This window comes from Malaclemys terrapin, chromosome 1 (assembly GCF_027887155.1).
Source record: "Malaclemys terrapin pileata isolate rMalTer1 chromosome 1, rMalTer1.hap1, whole genome shotgun sequence".
NCBI lineage: Eukaryota > Metazoa > Chordata > Testudines > Emydidae > Malaclemys > Malaclemys terrapin.
Window position 1 is genome coordinate 186,953,839 of NC_071505.1, and position 20,200 is coordinate 186,974,038.

Below are 20,200 nucleotides of genomic sequence, written 5' to 3' on the forward strand. Positions count from 1 at the left end.
GGTTAGTTTTAATGAAATTAAAAGGCCATAGTATACTAGCTCAGGTAAATATAAACAGAGAAGCAGCTCGATGTTACAAAATGTGATATGGTAAAAAACCTCAAGAAGTTCTTTTCCCCCTACCCCCCAAGTAGCAATTCACCTACCATTTTTAACATGCTGTGATAATACCAAGCTCAGGAGGGTCCATCTTTCTGAACAGTACAATTCTGATGAGGTTGTTGTGGTTTTCAAACCCTTATAGCACAGATCATCTGCTAGTATTACAAGCTTCTCCCCTAGTACGTCGCCTTTCAGCCACCCAGAGACTAATGAATGTTTCACTGAGTCTGAGCATGCCTGAATTACAAGAAAACAACTATTTTTGCAAGGTTACTAACCTTAAGGAAATAGGATTAGTATGTATTAGCCTTTAGAGAGAATACTTCATTCCTATACATTAATGCCAAGTTATAATGTCAGCGTTTTTCCAGAAACTAATGCCAAATTATATACTGGGAAAAAATTCTGCTAGGTGATGAGCCAATTATTATGAATAATAAAAAATAGAAAACAGGAAGGAATTTTAAAGTGTGAGGCATCCATAAGTGAGGAGGGATGACACTGATACTGGGCATCAAGAGATCTGGGTTCAATTCCCAGCTCTGCTACCAACTTCACATATCACTTCAGGCAAGACACAAATTCCTCTGTGCTTCTGTTCCCTATCTGTAAAAATGGGGATAATACTACTTTACTTCACAGGCATGTTGCAAGAATGACTGTATTAATGTTTGTGAGTTGCTCAGATAATATGGTGATAAATGCTATACAAATGCCTATCAAGTAAAATAACTTGGTCCTAATTAGTCAGTATTTCTGGGGTTTCCAAATAGTGGTTGCATTTACACATCATGCTTTCTAAAGTATATATGCACAGTGTGATGCTGTTTTGTAGAGAATAAATGGCTCAGGGGAATGGAAATCTATATAACACATGCCACCCAATTGACCACATGAGAGACTTCTATATATGAATGGACAAGGAACTCCTCTGTATCAGAGATGAGACATGCTGAAGATGGAAGTTTACAATACAGGCAATGCAGTGCCTCTATCAGTGGTTTTCAAACTTTTTGTATTGGTGATTCCTTTCACACAGCAAGCTTCTGAGTGTGACCCCCCTCCCATATAAATTAAAAACAGGGGGAAGGGGATAATTTAATTTAATGGGGGCTCAGGGATGTCAGCGACCCCAGTTTGAGAACCCCCGAAGAAATGCTTCAGTTTCTAATGCTATCTACCATGGGTTTGTGAGAGAGGTGCTATATTTAAGTTATAATAAAACAGCACTGTTTCAGATTTAATTATTACTAGATTTTCAAACTGTGAAAATGAGACTAGTTTGTAGTCTGCTCCAGTTTAAGTAACTGAAATCCTATCACTTAAAGATTGGAAAGTATCCAAAAGCATGCATGCAAAATAAGAATAATATTCCCAAAGAAGATACCTTTTGAATTACTTGTAGGAAAATACTCCATTTCAGATCCATCTAGTGGAAAAACAAATAAATAAAAATATAGTTAATAAAATATATTCCATTAGGATAAGAAAGCTTAATGCAATCTCTATTTATTGTCCAATTTTAACTTCTGAAAAGGATGTGTAGAAGTTGCCAAGCCTTAGTAGTGAGCAAAAGTTACTTTCATAATTATGATTATTTAGCAGCCAATAATCAATTAAAGAAATTAGGTTGCCATAAATTGGGCAATTATAAGTTTCTCCTGTCAACTAGATCAAAATGGGTAGAAGTAACTGTGGTTAAGAGAACAGGTTAATACTATAAATCATATTTATGATATTTACGAAGAAAAAAGATGGCAATTTAGGAACAAAAATCTTCAGATGTATTCATTATTTTCAGTACAGTATATTTACGTCAAGTGAAAGGGATAAACATATTAATGTCATAACACCTTTCCTAGCATTCTAATTCCAAACTCTCTTAATTCCATCTTTTCTTTGTCATATTTATCCAAAACAAATATGTTAGTTATTCTGAATCAGAATCATAGAATATCAGGGTTGGAAGAAATAGAAATAGAAATAGAAATGAATGGCGATATCCCATCTCCTAAAACTGGAAGGGACCTTGAAAGGTCATCAAGTCCAGCCCCCTGCCTTCACTAGCAGGACCAAGTACTGATTTTGCCCCAGATCCCTAAGTGGCCCCCTCAAGGACTGAACTCACAACCCTGGGTTTAGCAGGCCAATGCTCAAACCACTGAGCTATCCGTCCCCCCCTCCCCCAGGAAGGGACCTCAAGAGGTCATCTAGTCCAACCCCCTGCTCAAAGCAGGACCAATTCCCAACTAAATCATCCCAGCCAGGGCTTTGTCAAGCTGGGCCTTAAAAACCTCCAAGGAAGGAGACTCCACCACCTCCCTAGGTAACGCATTCCAGTGCTCCACCACCCTCCTAGTGAAATAGTGTTTCCTAATATCCAACCTGGACCTCCCCCACTGCAACTTGAGACCATTGCTCCTTGTTCTGTCATCTGCCACCACTGAGAACAGCCGAGCTCCATCCTCTTTGGAACCCCCCTTCAGGTAGTTGAAGGCTGCTATCAAATCCCCCCTCATTCTTCTCTTCTGGAGACTAAACAATCCCAGTTCCCTCAGCCTCTCCTCATAAGTCATGTGCTCCAGACCCCTAATCATTTTTGTTGCCCTCCGCTGGACTCTTTCCAATTTTTCCACATCCTTCTTGTAGTGTGGGGCCCAAAACTGGACACAGTATTCCAGATGAGGCCTCACCAACGTCGAAAAAAGGGGAACGATCACGTTCCTCGATCTGCTGGCAATGTTCCTACTTATACAGCCCAAAATGCCGTTAGCCTTCTTGGCAACAAGAGCACACTGTTGACTCATATCCAGCTTCTCATCCACTGTGACCCCTAGGTCTTTTTCTGCAGAACTGCTACCTAGCCATTCAGTCCCTAGTCCGTAGCAGTGCATGGGATTCTTCCGTCCTAAGTGCAGGACTCTGCACTTGTCCTTGTTGAACCTCATCAGGTTTTTTTTGGCCCAATCCTCTAATTTGTCTAGGTCCCTCTGTATCCTATCCCTACCCTCCAGTGTATCTACCACGCCTCCTAGTTTAATGTCATCTGCAAACTTGCTGAGAGTGCAGTCCACACCATCCTCCAGATCATTAATAAAGATATTAAACAAAACCGGCCCCAGGACCGACCCTTGGGGCACTCTGCTTGAAACCGGCTGCCAACTAGACATGGAGCCATTGATCACTACCCGCTGAGCCCGACGATCTAGCCAGCTTTCTATCCACCTTACAGTCCATTCATCCAGCCCATACTTCTTTAACTTGGCGGCAAGAATACTGTGGGAGACCGTATCAAAAGCTTTGCTAAAGTCAAGGAATAACACATCCACTGCTTTCCCCTCATCCACAGAGCCAGTTATCTCATCATAGAAGGCAATTAGGTTAGTCAGGCACAACTTCCCCTTGGTGAATCCATGCTGACTGTTCCTGATCACTTTCCTCTCCTCTAAGTGTTTCATAATTGATTCCTTGAGGACCTGCTCCATGATTTTTCCAGGGACTGAGGTGAGGCTGACTGGCCTGTAGTTCCCCGGATCCTCCTTCTTCCCTTTTTTAAAGATGGGTACTACATTAGCCTTTTTCCAGTCATCTGGGACCTCCCCCGATCGTCATGAGTTTTCAAAAATAATGGCTAATGGCTCTGCAATCTCATCCGCCAGCTCCTTTAGCACCCTCGGATGCAGCGCATCCGGCCCCATGGACTTGTGCTCGTCCAGTTTTTCTAAATAGTCCCGAACCACTTCTTTCTCCACAGAGGGCTGGTCACCTTCTCCCCATATTGTGCTGCCCAGTGCAGCAGTCTGGGAGCTGACCTTGTTCGTGAAGACAGAGGCAAAAAAAGCATTGAGTACATTAGCTTTTTCCACATCCTCGTCACTAAGATACATTTTCCAGATCCAAAATAACTATTATTCCCACCGCCAGTTGTAGCCCACAAATCAGGATAGTCATTATATAAATTCTTCTATTTACAAAGTAAAAAAGAAAGCCTTACCTTTGTTAAGTCATCAAGAATATTTTTTCGCTCTGTATTATTGTTACAACACCTAAGGACACTATACAAAATATCAACCAGAAAATCTGTCTCTTTCCTCCAGTCTTCTTTCAACCAAGCTATTAAATTGTGATGCAAAAACTGTACTGATGGATTTTCATGCTGAAGTTTTACATCTTCCTGGGATTCAGTCTGAGCAGCACTCATACCATTTTCCTGCTCTAACAGCACTTGAAAAACTCTGCTAGAAGGGAAGGAGTTGAGCAGAGCAGAGAGAAACTTTAAGTGCCGATCAGACTTCTGTTCACTGATATACACAATACTCAGTTCAGCAAGGCTACAGACTAAATCTTCTAAAGGTTCTTTCCTTCGAAACAAAGTATGTGGTGGATCAGTCAGTATTTCAGATTCACCTTTATTTGTCAGTTCAGCAGGCTTCCCATTCTCTGTGTTTATTTCACATTCATTCTCATCTGTAAATCTGATCTTTATGGTTCTTCTTTTGCTTGGTTTCATAGAGCTCTCTGGGCTCTGCAGAATTTGTAGCATACGGGATATAGCAACCAAAGATTTGTCATCAGCATCTGCTGCATCAACATGGAGTACATACATTTTTGAGAGACTGTCCCAGAAATTCGACAAGAGTCTCCGGAAAGTTTCAGCTGTGCCATCATCATTTAAGATTTCAGTCTTTGTTTCCCAGGAGCTCAGTGTTTCTGCTATTTGGTAAAACAATGGACCAATTTGTAACCTGGTCTCTTTAAGCACAGCTTCAATGAGAGGAATTAACTACAAACAGAAATGCAAGAAAGTTTTAGTAACTAAATGTTTACACAACTGGACAATAGTTTTAATATTGACAATCTCAGAAAGCTCTGCAAAACAAAGTGTTTAACATCTATTAAATATCAATTTAACAGCAATCCTGAAAACAGAATTAGCAAAATGTCTAACCCAACCAACCTCTTCTATTAAACATGTACAAACCGTTATCCATTACGTTTATACTTTATTGTTAAAGACATTGAGGTTTCATACAATAATTCCGCACTCTGTCAAAGGGTTAGGTTTTATGGGAAGGAGGATATAAAAACACAGCTAAAATTATTTGTCCTTAAATTCTCTGGGATTTGTTTTTAATTGGTGAATAAATTTGCATTGAAGTGTTTCACAGTTTTGTTCAAGTTAAAATTATGAAATTGCAAAACCGAGAACAAAAACTTTAAAAATATTTACATAATATATACCTGATCACATATAAGCATCTGCTGAATTTGTTTTTGTTCATCTTCTTCACCTAAATTCTGTAGCATGGCAAATCGTAAACACTCCATAAATGCAGATATAATTGCAGAACATTCTGAATGGCTAGCTATGGCTCGCTCATTTGACAACCTAAATACATATAAATCAGGAGACATAAAAAGAAATAGTCATTGTTCCTTGATTACAATCTGATTACAGTGCTTTAATGTAATACCATAGGTGCTGTTCATTTGAGGAAAAAGGGATAAGAAAATCTATAAGTGACCTCAAAATAAAAATTCAGGAAAACAAGTTCTACATAAATCACAACTAGAAACACGGGCATTTAAGCATGCTGCTCTTTAGCCTAGTTTACTTATTCATAAAAATACAATGAAGGATGAAACACATTTGTGGCTCAACAGACAAATGCAGCCTCTACTATTTAATTGAATCTAAAGTTTTAAATGCACCCAATATAGTGCCACTTTTTAAACCTATGTTTTTTGTGTGCAGTCTTGAAGAGAGAAAGGGACAAGGGATCATAGCAGGAAGGAGGAGACAGGCAGACAGTTTACAGAATTCAGTTTCTTTTGATTTGTTTCCAAACATAAATAATTATTATAATAAATATTTCATCTAATATCATGAATTTGTGGCACATACCCTTGAATTATTGAGCTGAAAAAAGTCCTGTAAAAGTCCAGCTTTGGTTCTGTAATGCCATGAGGTACCTTGCTAATCAATGGCAAGAGATTAGGATATATAACAGTAGCTAGACCTCGTCCGCCTTCTCGAAGTACTGTCCATAATTTTGGCAGAACTCCTTTTTTGGCATTTACGTGACTCCAACAGTCCTACAGAAAGAAATAATTACAGGAATAAATTAAACCAGACTCAGTTGGTTTGGAAGAGCTCTCAGGTGGGTCATCTGGTCTAGCTCCCTACACTGCAGTAAGAGCAAGCTATTACCAAATCTAAATTGCCCTGAGTATTTTTAAAACTCATTTTCTCTCTAAATATTTCCGTTTAAATTAGTGAATTTTAAGAAAAAGAAATAGAAATTAATGGAGATATCCCATCTCCTAGAACTGGAAGAGACCTTGAAAGGTCATCGAGTCCAGCCCCCTGCCTTCACTAGCAGGACCAAGTACTGATTTTGCCCCAGATCCCCAAGTGGCCCCCTCAAGGATTGAACTCACAATCCTGGGTTTAGCAGGCCAACGCTCAAACCACTGAGCTATCCCTCCCCCAAATTTTAAGATTTAGCAGACTTCAGAACAAAATCTTGTTTTAACACAGCAGAGATCTTCTGGGTAATCAACTTAAATCAAGAAGGTTTTGTCTTGAGTGATCTTTTGACCCATAATATTGCTTTGTAAAATAGCTTACTATAATATATTGCTACTTTTATGACAGTCCCAGGTTTAACTCACCACCTCCAAAAAACAAGTATTAGGTCTCATAAAGAGTCACTACAGTTATAAGTATTAGTATTTTGCAGTGAGTTTTAAATTATGAACTGTGACAAATCAACTATATGTACTGTATATACTCGTTCATAAGCTGAATATTTTTGGTAAAAAAGTGACACATCAAAGAGCGGGGATCGGCTTATAAATGGGTCTACACCAAAATTTGATTATTTGAAACTCTATGGAATCATTGAATTGAATATCTAATACATTGTCGTTTTGTTTACCTGGAGCGTCTGCAGGCATGGAGCCCTTCAGCTCCTTGTGGCCATGGTTCACTGAGGGGCTCCGTGCCTGCGAACGCTTCAGGTAAACAAAACGTCCCGATCCGCCAGCGGCTTACCCTGACAGGCTGGGAACCAAAGGTTTCCAACCCCTGAAATAGGGTTGGCTTATGAAAGGGTCATACAGTTTTCGCTATTTTTACTTATCCATCTTGGGGGTCAGCTTATAACGAATGAGTATATACGGTATATATTTTTATTAAACCAGCTTCCTATTTGTGAGAGAGACAAGCTTTCGAGCTTACACAGAGCTCTTCTTCAGGTATGGCAAACTTACTCAGGGCTTCTCTTCATGTACAGTGCTGCATCTGCACTGCTGTGGCGCTTCAGTGAAGATGCTCCTATGTCAATGGAAGCGCTTCTCCTGTTGGCGTAGTTAATCCACCTCCCCGAGAAGCAGTAACTATGTTGATGGGAGAAGCTCTGCTACTGACAAAGTGCTGTCTACATAGGGTGTTAGGTCTACCCCGAGTGATGTAATTATACCAATACAGGTCTGTAGTTTAGACCTGGCTTCAGAGTGTCACAGTTAAATACAAGGTGGAACAGATTGTTTAGCATAAGTAGTTAACGCACATTTCAATGGACCATTCAAAGTGAAGTGACCCATTAACACCCTTCCAGTCATAGGGAGGAAAGGGAGGGAGGGAGTGGGAAGTAGCGGGGGAGGGGAGGCAGACGGGTTGTTAGTGGGTTATAGATTGTTGTAATAAACCCTAAATCCAGTGTCTTTATTCAGTCCATGCTTGTGCTGATGAGCTTGGAGAGGTTGTTTGAAGGCCAGAAGAAGTAGATCACATCATGGAATACCCTGAGAGAACCTGGTTCAATACCGAAATAAAACCCCCTCCAACTGTACACACCTAGTTGTCACCTACCACCCCCCACTGGAACCCATACAGAGTATCATCAAACAACTACAACCCATACTTTCCTGAATCCCCTCTTCAGGCTTTCAAACAAGCCCCCAACCTCTCCAAGCTCATCATCAGAACTAAGCTCCCCACAAACCAGGACGCACCAACTCAAAGCGGCACTAGAACCTGCCAGAACAACAGATGCAAAACCTGCAGACAAATCTCCATTGTTACAATGATCAACACCCCCGACAACACACCTGTAAAGATTCATGAGTCCTACTTATGGCTATCACAATATTGGTGTACCTCATCCAGTGCACTAATGCCCCAATAGCAACTATGTGGGTGAAACCAGACAGACACTACGCTCTCAAATAAGCTCACACAGGAAAATGATAAAAGACAACCCCCCCCACATCATCTGTGGGTGAACACTTTTCACAAAGCGAAATCTGACCTCTCAGTCCTCATCCTCAAAAAAATCCTGCACAACACTTTCAAAAGATGAGCCTGGGAGCTTAAATTCATAATTTTGCTAGACACCAAAAATCATGGACTGAATAGACTATGTCTGGCTTATTAAAATAATCTATAACCAACTAACAATTCCCGCCAGTTGCTTTCCCCCCTGCCTTCCTTCTCCCATCGGTGTAGTAGCATCTTCACTGAAGTGTAGACCAGCCCTGAGTAAGTTTCCCAGACCTGAAGAAGAGCTCTGTGTAAGCTCGAAAGCTTGTCTCTCTCACCAATAGAAGTTGGTCCAATAACAGATATTACCTCACCCACCTTGCCTCTCTAATAATTTGGGACCAAAACAGCTACAACACTGCATTTTGAATGAAAGCCAAAAGGCACAAAAAATATTCTAGGGGAAAAAAACATCATCAAAGTTACATTTATTATTTGTACTGATAATATATGAATAAACAGAAGGCTATTTTCATACATGATTATAGGTCATACCAACAATTACAAGATACATCAAACACCAATTACAAAAAGGACACTATGGAATTACTAAATGAAATTCTGGCCCCATTGAAGTCAATGGAAAATTTCCATTGACTTCAATGAAACCAGGATTTTATCTGAGGAGTGGAGTGGCTACAGTATCAGGCTCTAACTAAACAGTGAATAAAGAACAACTTGCACCTCATTTTTTATAAATTCTAATAAATAATTCAACAGAGAAATATTTGTATTTTTAAAAGCTATTTTATATACTTATGAAGTTCTTAAATGTCACAACTTCATTTTAATTACACGCTAAATTCCTTTCTGCTTTTCAGAGATGGTGGACACACACAATTATTTACTTTTAACGGAGCTGTGAGTGCTGAGCACCTCTGAAAATCAGGTCCAGAGAGAGAGAGTGCGCGTGTGTGTGTGTGTGCGTGCGCTTAGTAGTACTAAGGGGTGCACAGTGGTTACTTTATTTTAAACTGATGATATCTTCCGCTTAACCCCAACCCGATGGCACTGATATGATGTGAAAGGTTAAGTCTGAAATATTTGAACAGACCACTAGCCTCTGACTTATAACGAAAAGAAGTTCTCATTCAGTTTCCTACATTACCTCAATGGTAACAAGGATGTAAAGCACAGCTTCCCAAAGAGCTGGACACACCACTGCATCACTGTCATCAATACTGAGAAGAACTGCAGGACAAACTCTTGGTGCTTCAACTTTCATTGATTCAGGAAGGAGCTGACAGAAAGTAGAAACTAACTCAAAAAAAGCTGAGCGAACCTAAAGTAAGCCACAAAAACAAAATATTTCAATAACCATGGATTACAATATTTATTCACTTCTACAAATCAAAGGTCTAATTTCCCCATGCTTGTTAATTACATACTGTGATTTACTTTAAAAAGAAATGGTATATCAACATAGGCATGTCTGAAATACTACTTTTAGCACACTCAAAAATCAAAACAAATTTTCAGTTAGTGCACAGAGCTGTAAAAAAAAATTTTAAATAGGGACATTATGTGACAAAAGTTTTTTAATAGACCATATACTGGAAGAGAAGATATATATGTTTTTAAAAGTACAACATTATGCAGAATGCTTATCTTCCTTTTATGGCATACCTTTTATCCATAAGCATCCCGAAATGCTTTGCCAGACTAAACGAATCATTTTATGCAACACTGAAATGCAATGCTGTAGTTGTTCTGCACTGATAAACACAAACAACAATTCTTGGCAGAATAAAGGTCAATCAAATAATTTAGAAAATTACCTGCCTAAATGTATCCATAAGTTTATGGAGCTTGCTTCTTCAACAAGAATTTTAAAGGGCTGTGTTTCAGCCACAAATTCCAAATAAGGAGATGCCTACCTCAAAGGAAGAAATGAACATATTGGAGGAGATTGCTCGGACATTTGTTTGCCTATAGCAGGGCCAATGTGTCTTGTGATTGGAAGACTGTTTTAAACACAGTTGGGCAAGGCACCTGGTTCTTTCTTTCTTCCACAATATTGGGGATGGCTTAGTGCCCTAAGTTTTCAAGTGTTGCTTTTGTAGAAAAAGCCTACACAAATAAAGATGGTATAAAAAGGTTCAGATACCTGAGGTACACTGTGCTTGCCATATTTCCAAAATTTGTTCTGAGATTGAAGGGGTATTAGCTTTTCTTCCAGTGAATGAATCTCGTTCTTTGGCAACATGCAAAGCAACTTCTTTAAGGCTAACAAGGAACATGTCAGAATTCGAAAGTATTTGGCTTCCCTTTCTTCCTCTGGTACAGTTCTCAGGTAAAAAACAAAAACAAGTTTAAAGCATTAATTGAAAACTAGCAAAATGTGTATATTCATATTCGTTAATGGGCTTCTCGTATGATTTGGTAAGAAAATCCTAGGATTCTTCCTAGAGATTGCAGCAGTGTGTATATAACTACACTGAACTTTCCATAAGTTGTGTATGTGTGTTAAACACTAAACACATTTACATTGCAAAATTCTAGCTAAAACAGTATTTTCAGAAGTTCATTTTCCCCTTCTTTTGTTGTCTCCTCCTTGTGTCAAGTGATTCTGTCCTCCAGATACTCAATGATACACATGAATCAGATAGAAAGAATTACTTGACAATGGGTAAAATTTTCAGAAGTGAATTAGGAATTTTGATGCCTAAATCTCATTAAAAGTCAACAGAATTTAGACACTTGAATTTTTAGGTGCTTCTGAAAATTTTAGCCGCCACCACCATCACTGCTGCTGCCTGGCTTTGTTCCCCACCACGACACAGGGTTAAGTGTGCTGCTAGCCCAAAAGCACAGTTCTAGCAAGATTCCCAAGCACAATTGCCACCCATGATAGTCTAGTGAAATACAGGCTGGTGTGGCAGCCTAGTTGTACAGGCTTGATGTGAAGTATAGAAAAAGGCACTTTCCTAGAAAAAACAATATTTTCTATAGAATTGCATAAGGCATAATATGTCTTCAGTATAATGTACTTATTATTTTCTGCAAAAATCTACCACTTGTTCCCTTGTGAAATACATTTTACATCTATTGAAATTAACAGAATACAATTTTTTAAAGAAAAATTCAACTTTTAAACTACAAATTTGTAAGTAGAAAAACATACTGTGGGTCACTGAGTGTATCAGGTGTTTCTTTCAGAAGGTGATCTTGTAGTATCTAGATAAAATACATGAGATCATATTTTTTCATAGGTGAAAGTTAACCACAAGCTATAAGTTAGTCACATGAGAGTAAGCACAAAATAATGAAGCTTCAACATCCCTCTGATGCAGGCAGCTAGTTATTAGGCACATTTTACAAATGAGGAAACAAGGGTAAAGACAGTTGAATTGACCAACCCAGGTCATATGAGACAATGGCAGAGCCAGTGTCAGAACTTTGGTTTCCTGACTCCAAGTCCCATGATCTAACCACAGTTAGACCATACAGCCACTGTTCTGACAGCAAGTAGTCCCATCTCTCCAGAATTTAATTTTTTTTTTAAAAAACTCTATATCAAGGCTTTGTAATCACAAACCATCAATCTTATAATCTAATTTTTCCATACTTCAAATGGTTCTGCTCCAGACATAGATTTCCTAGTGTATATACATCTTGCACAGCACAAGGTACAACCACGCTTTCGGAAATTGGTCCAGACTACTACTGCAGTTAAACCAGTTCAGCTGAACATTTTGCCAGCATCTGTTGTCAGTGACAGGTAAGTGCTGTTTGGAACACACTTGGTGACTGAGCATCATCTGCTGTGCATATGGAAATGCATAGCAAAGAAATTAGTTCCTATACATCCACATAGCTCTACAGACCCATGCAGCCTCAGTGTGTATGAAAAATTAAGGGAGATATTGGGGAATGTATCCTCATCTCAATCTCCATTAGCATTAATAGGAGTTTCAGTTGAGAAGAGAGTATACCTTTCTGAATGCAAATGCAAAGAATGCATGAGTTAACATTTGCAAGAAAAAAAAACCTTCTCTCTTCATTAACAGATGACAACTACTTGCATAAAGCTTTAAGGACATAGTATTCTCTAAACTCACATTCAGAACTTCTTCCTTACAAAATGCTACGGCTTCAGGTTGTTTACTTGAAGGGAAAGCTGTCTCAAATGCCACTTTAGCTGCCGATGCTGCAGGGGAGTAAGTATCACACTTAGCAATCAGCCAGTATCCCATGATACTTTTTAAATAAGGAGCCAAGTGTTTCTTTACTTTAAGAATAAGTTGCTCAAAAGCTTGCTGTGTTGCTTCTCGAACACGGCGGTCATGATCCTGTTTTAAAATAAAGATTTTTTAAAAGAAATACATTCTCTGATACCAAGAATACCAAAACACAAATTCTTTTGCTCTGCTATCATGTCCCAACTCCCCCCGCTCAAAACAAAAAGTTGTCTGTATTCAGTTGTATGGTTTCAAATTGAGTCCTTATATCCCAAACCTAAAGGCTTATATTCACTAATCCCCCATCCTTTTCATCAATGAAATGAGAAAATATTAGTCATAAACAATGCAAAACATTTCAGTTAATAATATCTAGAAGTAAAGTCTTAAGAACTAATAATTGATTTGGGGCATATATCTTCTAACTTTTAGTATTAATTGTTAATCATGCAAATAATCCTGTTGATTCAGTGACCTTAATGGGACCATTAGCTTGAATACAGATTGCAGAATCCAATCTTCATCATAGGAATGCCCTTCAATTTCTTAAACAACCTTTCTATATTAACAGTATTGTCATCAAAGAGAGTGGGGATAGGAAATAGAGGAATCATATCTTAAAACAACTTTGAATCATCTATGACAAGAGAAGATTAAGCTTGATAAGTTTATGGAGGGAATGGTTTGATGAGATAACGTGATTTTAGTCAATTAATCAACAGCATGCCATCACTGGTAAATAGTATCAATGGTCAATGAGGGTCTGGCTGGAGAATCTTGCCTGCATGCTCGGGGTTCTACTGATCGCCATATTTGGGGTCGGGAAGGAATTTTCCTCCAGGGAAGATTGGCAGAGGCCCTGGAGGTTTTTCGCCTTCCTCCGCAGCATGGGGCGGGGGTCGCTAGCTGGAGGATTCTCTGCGACTTGAAGTCTTTAAATCACAGGATTTGGGGACTTCAACAGCTGAGTCAAGGGAAAGGGGGTGGGTCAGCTTTTGTGGCCTGCATCATGCGGGAGGTCAGACTAGATGATCATAATGGTCCCTTCTGACCTTAAAGTCTATGAGTCTAAGTGAGTTTGAGAATTTCTGTGATTTTTTTTAGATGCTGGAATACAGACAAGAGAGACAAACCACTGTCAGTGCAATTCTGTTCAGAGCATATTTGTCTCCTTAGTTTAGAGGCTATATTACACTTTGCTTAGAACAGTTCTATTGATTAAGCTGAATTAGAGAAATTAGTTACACCTCCATAAGTGTACAGCACTACACACCTTCCCAAAGGTTGAAGAGTATCCTAAAGATTACAAATACTTTGATGTAATATGAATACACTAACAAGCAACTGAGGGTCCTGTGGCACCTTTAAGACTAACAGAAGTATTGGGAGCATAAGCTTTCGTGGGTAAGAACTTCACTTCTTCAGATGCAAGTTACTTCTGTTAGTCTTAAAGGTGACACAGGACCCTCTGTTGCTTTTTACAGATTCAGACTAACACGGCTACCCCTCTGATATATGAATACACTGGAATCCCTAAATGCAGACTATGGTCCTATTTTACCAACATAACCATGAACCGTACATCAAAGCAGCATACCAAATAAGAGCTATAATCTTTGGATTCCATTAACTACTGTGGATAGCATAAAATATACAATATATGACTGTATTTATATTGTATCCATGTCTAGATTTTTCCCTTAATGTTCAAAAAAGGTTAGAACAAGAAAAGGTAAATAGGAAACTGCCTTCAATTAAGAAACTTTTCTCGTTAGCATAAAAACATCTGGGAGTCTGCATGAACCCATGCATAATTGGATTTGTAAATCTCAAGCATTTGTTGGCACTGATATATTAGTAGATTTTTTATGTTCCATGGCTCCTAATAAGAATATAGGAATTTCTGAAACACATCAGAACAGACATCCATCTATTCCAGTATCCTACCTCCAATAGTGCCAGATGCTTCAGAGAAATATGCTAGAATTCTTATAAAGGACAATTATGGAGTAACCGATCCACAGGTGAAGTTTCTTCCCAACTCCTGTTGGAGAACTGTTTATGCCCTAAATCATGAGGCTTTATATTCTTTAAGTTATGTATCCTATCTCATAGAACTGTGGATGTTCTCATTGACTACATAAGCATCTATGTGGACAAAGAGCTTTCTTATGCTGAAACCTGAAGCTGAAAAACCTGGATAATGTTCATTTAAGGTGCTAGTGATTAAAAGCTTCTATCCATAGAGCAGGCACAGCACAGGCATGAGCAATGAAAACTTCCCCACGTTGCCCTGATAATGCGTCCCAGCCACTTAGGACCAAGTGCTTTTCTCCGAGTTCTAAAAGTTTTTTTTGAAAACTAGCCAACCCACAAAAATATACAATTAGGTGTATCGATCTGATTGCCTTGTGGATTACCACAGAAACTGCCCAGAGCAATTTTATTTGTTGGTTTACTTCTGTCATAACCTAAGTCCTTTAATACTTACAAGTGAGATTTTACAGTAAATTCTTGGCCAGTAAGGAAGAACACCTTTAACAACTTCTGATTCTCTTTCCTTACACATCGCCCCAAACTCCTGCATAGCCTAAAATCAAAATACCAACAGCGTGGGATTAGAAAAATTGCAGGTGAATGTATATCTTAAAATTTACTAAATTTACCAACTAGTGCCTGGTACTGTAATTCTCATGAAACTAGAAATTGGTTCACTTCTTGCAATTGGGTCTAAAAACTCTAGTTAACTGGAGTTACTCTTGCAAATCCTCTTTGCATCAGAATCAGATGACAGACCTTTCTAAAGGTCTTCCAAAACATCTTAAAACTGCATACAATCAAAATCAAGCTTTCGAGGCATACAAAAAGTATTTCAAAGATGCTAAACAAATTACAGTATATGCTATGGAGTTTGCTAGCGTGAAAGTAAAATTGATTATTTTAGCAGATTCCTTTCTAGCACTTTACACAAAAATATTCCCCTTCCCAAGCAAAATATCAAAAGAACCCTTGCACAAATGAATATTAGAACTAGATGTCTCAAATGTACGCTTGTTACATCCAACTTTGTCACAATTTTTTTTTTTAGATTCTATGGCTTAAACCATGATCTCACTGAAGTCAATGGGAGTTTTACCAATAACTTCAGTGGAACCAGGATTTCACCCTATAAACTTTCAAGTTATCTTTCTCTTAAAGGATGTTTAAAAAGTAAACTAAGGGATATAGGATACACATACTTTTAATTTTGTTATGACATCTCTTTTGGAGAGTTTTCGTAGCACCATTCGAAAATCAGCATCTACAAGGCTGTCTATTTCTTCTGCTCCTTGGACTGCAGGTACATATCCTAGATCACTCTGAGATGTTCCAAAGCCAATAAACCCAGGCACTGTTCCACGTTCCTTGGCAAGGAGCTCTGCAGCTCTGCCACTGCTGGAGGGCTGATATAACCAAGAGAGAGAAGTCAATTAATTATTCATGTCCTTTTAAACCATTTTATTTCTTACTGAAATGTTGGTTTTGGAAACCATTTTCTTGCACAATCTAAATCATCACACTTGAAGAAATGACCCTGCAGGTTTGTGTCTTATAATTGATCTGCTGCTCCATGGAAAAAGTTTCACATTATATGCCTCATCATTAAGAAATTCTACCAGGGCTTTAAGTAGAGAAATCTGAAATGGTAATTTTATTTTTCAACCGTAGGTTCAATATTTTCATTAATTTTCACAATATAAAATTAACCCAAAGAGCAAAAAACAAACAAACCCCAAATCAGCAACAAATACAAAGGGGGCCAGAGAAGATTTAGGGGAATGGGGTACATCACAATGTCACATGACTTGTTGAATTATTATTGAAAATGATTGCTTTTCTTTAGTTTAGCTTCTCCTCTAACTTGTTCCAGTGAAGTTAATCCTGTGCTTATTTTAATCAGTGCCTCCCACTTCTTTAAGGCACTGAGACCAGATGTTCCAAAAAGATTGATGCTTTGAGGTGTTCCGTAGCAGATCTAGAGGTTTCAAATAGGACTGTCAAATTATTTAAAAAATTAATTGCGATTAATCAAGAGATTAAAAAAATATAATTGTGATTAGTCGCAGTTTTAGTCGCTCTATTAAACAATAATAGAATACCATTTATTTAAATATTTTGGATGTTTTCTACATTTTCAAATATACTGATTTTAGTTACAACTCAGAATAAAAAATGTACAGCGCTCACTTTATAGTATTTTTTATTACAGATACTTGCACTGTAAAAAAGATCAAAGAAATAGTATTTTTCAATTCACCTGATACAAGTACTGTAGTGCAATCTATCATGAAAGTGCACCTTACAAACGTAGATTATTATTTTTTGGCTACATAACTGCAAAACAATGTAAAACTTTGGAGCCTACAAGTCCACTCAGTCCTACTTTTTGTTCAGCCAATCACTAAGACAAACAAGTTTGTTTACATTTATGGGAGATAATGCTGCCCACTTCTTATTTACAATGTCACCTGTTAGTGAGAACACGTGTTTGCATAGAACGGTTGTAGCCGAAGTTAAATGGTATTTACATGCCAGATTTGCTAAACATTTATATGCTTCGGCCACCACTCTAGAGGACATGCTTCCACACTGATGATGGGTTCTGTTTGATAATGGTCCAAAACAGTGTGGACTGACGCACGCTTATTTTCTTCATCTGAGTCAGATGCCACTAGCAGAAAGTTGATTTTCTTTTTTGGTGGTTCTGTAGTTTCTGCATCAAAGCGTTGCTCTTTTAAGACTTCTGACAGCATGTTCCACACCTCATCCTTCTCGGATTTTGGAAGGCACTTCAGATTCTTAAACCTTGGGTCGAGTGCTGTAGTTATCTTTAGAAATCTCACATTAGTACCTTCTTTGTGTTCTGTCAAATCTGCAGTGAAAGTGTTCTTAAATCAAACAACATGTGCTGGGTCGTCATTGAAAACTGCTAGAACATGAAATATATGGCAGAATGTGGTAAAGCCATAGAGCAGGAGACATATAATTCTCCCCCAAGGAGGTCAGTCACAAATTTAATTAAGGCTTTTTTTTTTTTTTTTTTTAAACAAGGGTCATCAGTGAACACGTACACTTTGTATTCTGTGTTGTAACTGTAATCAATATATTTTAAAATGTAGAAAAGCATCCAAAAATATTTTTAATAAATTTCAGTTGGTATTCTATTATTGTTTAACAGGACAATTAAAACTGTGATGAATCACAATTAATTTCTTTAATCAAATTAGTTTATTTTGAGTTAATCACTTGAGTTAACTGCAATTAATTAACAGCCCTTGTTCCTAAGGTTCAGCAAAAGTGTAGCAAAGTATCAGCTGACTTTCACAAGTTGTTGGTGTTTTCTTTAAAAAAAACAAAAAACAAATAACAATAGAAATGTTGTGATCATTAGGCATAAAATTACTACAGACATGGTGGCTAAGCTACACTTGATGTGGCCACCATAACTTTGAACTGAGTAATTTCTGTGAATTTAAAATCTGTCATAATGATGCATTTCCCAGCGTTCCTTTGTCTTCCCTAATATAAACACATAGCAGTGTGTACATATTAAAAAAAAAACCTACTCAAACTAAACATTACACTGCACACATAATTCTTCCCCTGGGAAGAGAATGAACAAACCACACATGATAGATGTCACATCACTTCTGGATTGCACTCAGGTCCAGATCCACAGAGGTATTTAGGTAAAGCCCTGTGCGGATACAAAATTTGTATCCACATCCGATCCGCAAACATGGTCCACGGATATCTGCAGATTTGCAGTGCTCTACATATAAAATTTGGATCTGCATCCATTCACAATCCACAAACATGGTCCGTCGATATCTGCAGATATAAAGTGGATATCTACAGATTTGCAGGGTTCTATATCTAGGCTTCTACCTTCCACTGAAACTAAATACCTCTGTGAATCTTGGCCTCAGATACCATGCTGATGTGGCACTAGAAGAGTCTATACAGAACAGAAGCTGAAAACTTGTACATTTAAAATAAATTAAGTGTAATTACAGATACTACATTAGTTCAAGACCCGTGCCAATTTGTGATCACATCTTTCTCTTCTTAAAAGAAGTCTCTTACCCACAGCTGTCTGAAAAGGCCTGCACAAGCAACAGAGGAAATGAGGTCATGAGCCCACAGACGTTTATGCACATACTTAACTTTGCATATGACTAGCCCCAATGAAAAGTCACCATCTTACACCAGGCAATCATGCTAGTCCTGCCAGTTCTACTAGCAGACAAGAATCCACCTATGGAGATGACAGGCGCCTGAAGGCAGTACTGTATTTCAGGATGGTCACATTGCTTGCTGAGTCTCTGCAAGCTGCATCCCCAATTTAAATATAAAAGGGTTTTCTACCTGCATTGTTTTACACCGGTTGACTGCAGGTCATGGTCCCCATGTGAATTAACAAAAAAGTGAGAGCAGGCATACAAATTTGGGTAGCCAATTATTTCCTTGTGGACGATAACAGACTTTAGAGCAGTGGTTCTCAACATGAGGCTCGTGGGCCACTTGTGGCCCAATCAGCAACCAGATGTGGCCCATGTGACATCCTCAGGCCCATACAGATAGTATATATATTGTGTGGACATATGGCCCATGTAACACATAGAGAGATGCATATGCAGCCCACAATGGTAAATAGATTGAGAACCACTGCTTTAGAGTATGGCCTGTGAACCTGTGTAACATTTCAGATTGTGGCCAGAAGGGACCTCTGATCTCCTGGCCTCCTAACACAGGCCACAGAATTCCACCCACCGACTCCTGCAAAGGAAGGAATTATTCCCTCAAGCATGTAAGCAAGCACTATTGCTCTTTAGACCAGACTACACTAGACATTTTTGGGGATGTAGCCATGTTGGCTAAGGATATGGTTTTTTGCAACATTGGTATACGACCAAAAGCCCTAGTGTAGCTGCGGTTGTCCCAGCATAAACATGTTTTTGTTAGTATGGTTTATTTCATTGGGGGTAATGGTTATGAACAACACCCAGAAAAGCACTTATTTGCCCATATACTGTGCATCGCCACCGGCCGGGTTTGCCACTGGTGAACCTTTTCTAGCACAGCCCTGACCCGGGCAGCTTAGATTGGGTGGGTAACAGCTGTCAGGAAGATCTCCAGTCTCAGATGAGCAGGAGTGTCCCAGCCCCCTGCTCTTCTCTTCCAAAGGCCGATCACCCCGGGCCCAGTGTCACTCCCAGACACGCGTGCCCCATGGCTGTGGAGCTAGGACCCCATGGGCAGACCAGGGGAAGGGAAGGGGGTGACACCGCCGCTTCCCCCCCAGGCCTAGACGTCCCCCACCGCACAGACTGGGGAAGGGGCCAGTCAACCCCCTGCTCCTGGGGGGTTGGAGCGGCCTCGACCCCCCCCCCAAGGTGAGGGGCCGCCGCCCGGACCGGGCGGACTCACCCGCACGTTGCCCTTGGTTCGCTGCTTGTTCTTCCCCCCCATGGCGGCGGCGGCGGCGGCGCAGCAGGAAGCGGCCGAGTGGGACCCGCAGACAGCCGGGCCGGGCCGGGCGGGGAGGAGC

General features: G+C 39.2%; 1 protein-coding gene across 1 annotated transcript in view; it reads right to left on the reverse strand.

Annotated features, from left to right (window-relative positions):
- The window catches only part of LTN1 (listerin E3 ubiquitin protein ligase 1), a 44,437-nt gene extending 24,253 nt beyond the window's left edge, over positions 1-20,184 (reverse strand). The window contains exons 1-12 of the mRNA XM_054047700.1: positions 20,080-20,184; positions 15,849-16,052; positions 15,101-15,199; positions 12,490-12,720; positions 11,553-11,605; positions 10,536-10,716; positions 9,537-9,710; positions 6,008-6,198; positions 5,344-5,491; positions 4,097-4,885; positions 1,490-1,531; positions 147-339 (exon numbers count right to left, since the gene is read on the reverse strand). Coding sequence (XP_053903675.1) covers positions 147-339; positions 1,490-1,531; positions 4,097-4,885; positions 5,344-5,491; positions 6,008-6,198; positions 9,537-9,710; positions 10,536-10,716; positions 11,553-11,605; positions 12,490-12,720; positions 15,101-15,199; positions 15,849-16,052; positions 20,080-20,121 — 2,347 coding nt within the window. The 5' untranslated portion in view covers positions 20,122-20,184. The remainder of the gene's footprint in view (positions 1-146; positions 340-1,489; positions 1,532-4,096; positions 4,886-5,343; positions 5,492-6,007; positions 6,199-9,536; positions 9,711-10,535; positions 10,717-11,552; positions 11,606-12,489; positions 12,721-15,100; positions 15,200-15,848; positions 16,053-20,079) is intronic.
- Positions 20,185-20,200: the final 16 nt, after the last annotated feature.